The sequence below is a fragment of the Nicotiana sylvestris genome, chromosome 10 (genome assembly GCF_000393655.2).
Source record: "Nicotiana sylvestris chromosome 10, ASM39365v2, whole genome shotgun sequence".
Lineage (NCBI taxonomy): Eukaryota > Viridiplantae > Streptophyta > Magnoliopsida > Solanales > Solanaceae > Nicotiana > Nicotiana sylvestris.
The window spans coordinates 122,522,977-122,526,466 of record NC_091066.1 but is presented as its reverse complement, the minus strand read 5'-3'; the positions used below and the strand labels follow the sequence as shown (position 1 = coordinate 122,526,466).

The 3,490-nt window shown below is 42.9% G+C and overlaps 1 protein-coding gene across 1 annotated transcript; it reads left to right on the top strand.

Moving 5' to 3' along the window:
* Positions 1–2,790: 2,790 nt before the first annotated feature.
* On the top strand, positions 2,791–3,105 carry LOC138879889 (uncharacterized). The gene has a single exon (XM_070159532.1). It carries the CDS (start codon positions 2,791–2,793, stop codon positions 3,103–3,105), a length of 315 nt encoding a protein of 104 aa, XP_070015633.1.
* Positions 3,106–3,490: the final 385 nt, after the last annotated feature.

Sequence of the window (3,490 nt, the reverse complement as noted above, 5' to 3'; positions counted from 1 at the left end):
TGTCAACCTGGGAGATGCAGAAAATGTCAAAGAAACGTGCATCAGTGTTTATCTATCACCATCAGAAAAGAAAGAGTACACAAAATTTCTAAGGGAATGTGAGGACATATTCTCCTGGTCTTATGATGACATGACTGGTCTCAGTACATCTATTGTAGCTCACAAACTGCCAACCGATCCGACATGTCCACCAGTAAAACAGAAGCTCAGGAAGTTCAAACCTGACATAAGTTTGAAAATCAAGGAAGAAGTCACCAAGCAAGTCAAAGCAAAGGTTCTCAGGGTAGTAGAGTATCCAACATGGTTAGCTAATATTGTGCCAGTGCCGAAGAAGGACAGGAAGATTAGAGTCTGTGTCGACTATCGGGATCTCAATCGGGCCAGTCCGAAAGACAACTTTCCCTTGATGAACATACACATTTTAATTGACAACTGCGCCAAGCATGAACTGTAGTCGTTTGTTGATTGTTTTGCTGGGTATCATCAGATATGGATGGATGAGGAAGACGCAGATAAAATGGCTTTCATTATGCCGTGGGGGATGTATTGTTACAAGATGATCTCGTTTGGGTTAAAGAATGCTGGGGCCATCTACATGAGGTCCATGACTACTATTTTCCATGATATGATACACAAAGAGATCAAGGTATATGTAGATGACGTCATCATCAAATCCAAGAGAGCCACTGACCACATGGAAGATCTGAGGAAGTTCTTCAACAGACTAATAAGGTACAACTTGAAGCTGAATCCCGCCAAGTGTGCATTCGGGGTTCCTACCGGAAAACTACTTGGGTTCATTGTGAGTTGTCGAGAAATAGAACTGGATCCATCAAAGCCATCCAAGAATTGCCACCACCGAAGAACAAGAAAGAGGTTATGAGTTTCTTGGGAAGACTTAACTACATCAACTAGTTCATAGATCAATCCACTGTCATTTATGAACCAATCTTTAAGATATTAAAGAAGGACGCCGCTACCAAATAGACTGATGATTGTCAGAAAGTCTACGCCGCTACCAAATGGACTGATGATTGTTAGAAAGCCTTTGATAGAATCAAGGAATACCTGTCAACGCCACCAGTTTTGGTCTTGCCCGAGCCGGGTAGACCTCTATTACTCTACCTTGCTATATTGGATGGAGCTTTCGGTTGTGTTCTGCGGCGGCATGATGAAACGGGAAGAAAGGAGCAGGCCATCTATTATCTCAGCACGAAGTTCACCCCATACGCGTCCCGGTATTCTCTATTGGAATGCACCTGTTGTGCTCTGACTTGGGTAGCTCAGAAGTTGAGGCACTATTTCTGTGCCTATACTACTTATCTCATATCAAGAATGGATCCTTTGAAGTACATCTTTCAGAAGCCCATGCCCACTGGCAAGCTAGCCAAGTGTAAAATCCTGCTGAGTAAATTCGACATTGTTTACGTGACTCAGAAGGTAATCAAAGGACAAGCACTGGCAGATCATCTTGCTGAAAATCCCGTGGATTGAGAATACGAGCCTCTAAAGATGTATTTTCCTGATTAAGAGGTATCTTTCATAGGGGAAGATATTGCAGAATCCTATGATGGTTGGAGAATGTTTTTTAATGGAGGAGCAAACTTCAAACGAGTTGGCATAGGAGCGGTCCTAGTATTAAAAACTGGCCAGCATTATCTGGTGTCTACCAAGCTCAGGTTCCCGTGCACCAACAACATGGCCGAGTACGAAGCCTGCATCTTAGGGCTCAAGCTGGCCATTGACATGAACATTCAAGAATTGCTAGTAATCGGAGATTCAGACCTGCTTATACATCAGGTCTGAGAAGAATGGGCAACCAAGAACTCCAAGATACTCCCTTATCTGCATCATGTACAAGAGTTGAGGAAGAGGTTCACAAAGACAAAGTTCCAACATGTTCCTAGAGTTCAGAATGAGTTTGCCGATGCATTGGCTACCCTATCATCCATGATACAAAACCTAGACAAGAACTTTATTGATCCTATTGCGGTAAAGATCTATGATAAGCCATCTTACTGTGCTCATGTAGAAGAACAAGCAGACGGAAAACCTTGGTTTCATGATATCAAGGAATATTTGACGAAGGGAGAATATCCAGAACTTGCAAATCCTACTCAGAAGCGCACACTTCGGAGATAATCTAACAACTTCTTTCATAGCGGAGGAATCCTGTATAGGAGGACTCCTGATTTGGGATTACTAAGGTGTGTCGATGCAAAGGAAGTATCCATGTTATTGGAGGAAATTCATGCAGGGACCTACGGTCCACATATGAACGGCTTTGTCTTAGCCAAGAAAATACTCCGAGCTGGTTATTTTTGGATGACTATGGAAACGGACTGCATCTAGTATGTCCGAAAATGCCATCGCTGTCAGATACATACATACATAATGAAGGTGCCTCCAAATGAGCTTACTACAACAAGCTCACCATGGCCGTTCGCTGCTTTAGGAATGGATGTTATCGGACCTATCGAGCCTTCCGCATCAAACAGGCACAGGTTCATTCTAGTGGCAATTGATTATTTTACCAAATGGGTTGAAGAAGCATCGTACAAAGCAGTGACTAATAAAGTGGTAGCAGATTTTGTCCACGACTGTATTGTTTGTCGGTTCGAAATTCCAGAGTCAATCATCACTGATAATGGTTCAAATCTCAACAGCGACCTGATGAAAGCCATGTGTGAAACCATCAAGATCAAACAGAAGAATTCTACAGCTTACAGATCTCAGATGAACGGAGCTGTAGAAGCCGCCAATAAGAATATCAAGAAGATACTAAGGAAGATGATAGAGAAGTATAAGCAGTGGCATGAGAAGTTATCATTTGATTTATTGGGATATCACACCACAGTTCGCACATCAACCGGGGCAACTCCCTATATGTTGGTTTATGGTACAGAAGCAGTCATTCCCGCCGAGGTAGAAATTCCCTCCCTGAGAATCATACAGGAAGTAGAACTTGACGATGCAGAAAGGGTAAGGAGTCGCTACAAGCAGTTAGCTCTTATAGATGGGAAAAGAATGAATGCAGTTTTCCATGGTCAACTTTATCAGAACAGAATGTCCAAAGCCTTCAACAAAAGAGTCAAGCCGAGATAGTTTACACCTGGGCAGCTGGTATTAAAGAAGATTTTCCCACATCAAGATAAAGCCAAAGGGAAGTTCTCTCCCAACTGGCAGGGTCCATACATGGTTCACCGGGTTCTAACCGGAGGAGCCCTCATACTTGCAGAAATGGACGGTGAAGTTTGCGAAGCCGATCAATTCAGGTGCAGTGAAGCGATACTATGTGTAACTCTTACGATTTTCTGTATGATGTAATTTGAACTACACCTGACCCGATTCCCGTTTAAGAGGGGATACGTAGGCAGCCCTAAGGGTTCAGTCACAATTCAATAAATTTTCATTTCCCCCCGCTATTGGAAACTGGGGCAGAATTTTGAGGAGGACCCTCAAAATTCCAAAGTTGATTTCAGCCATTTAT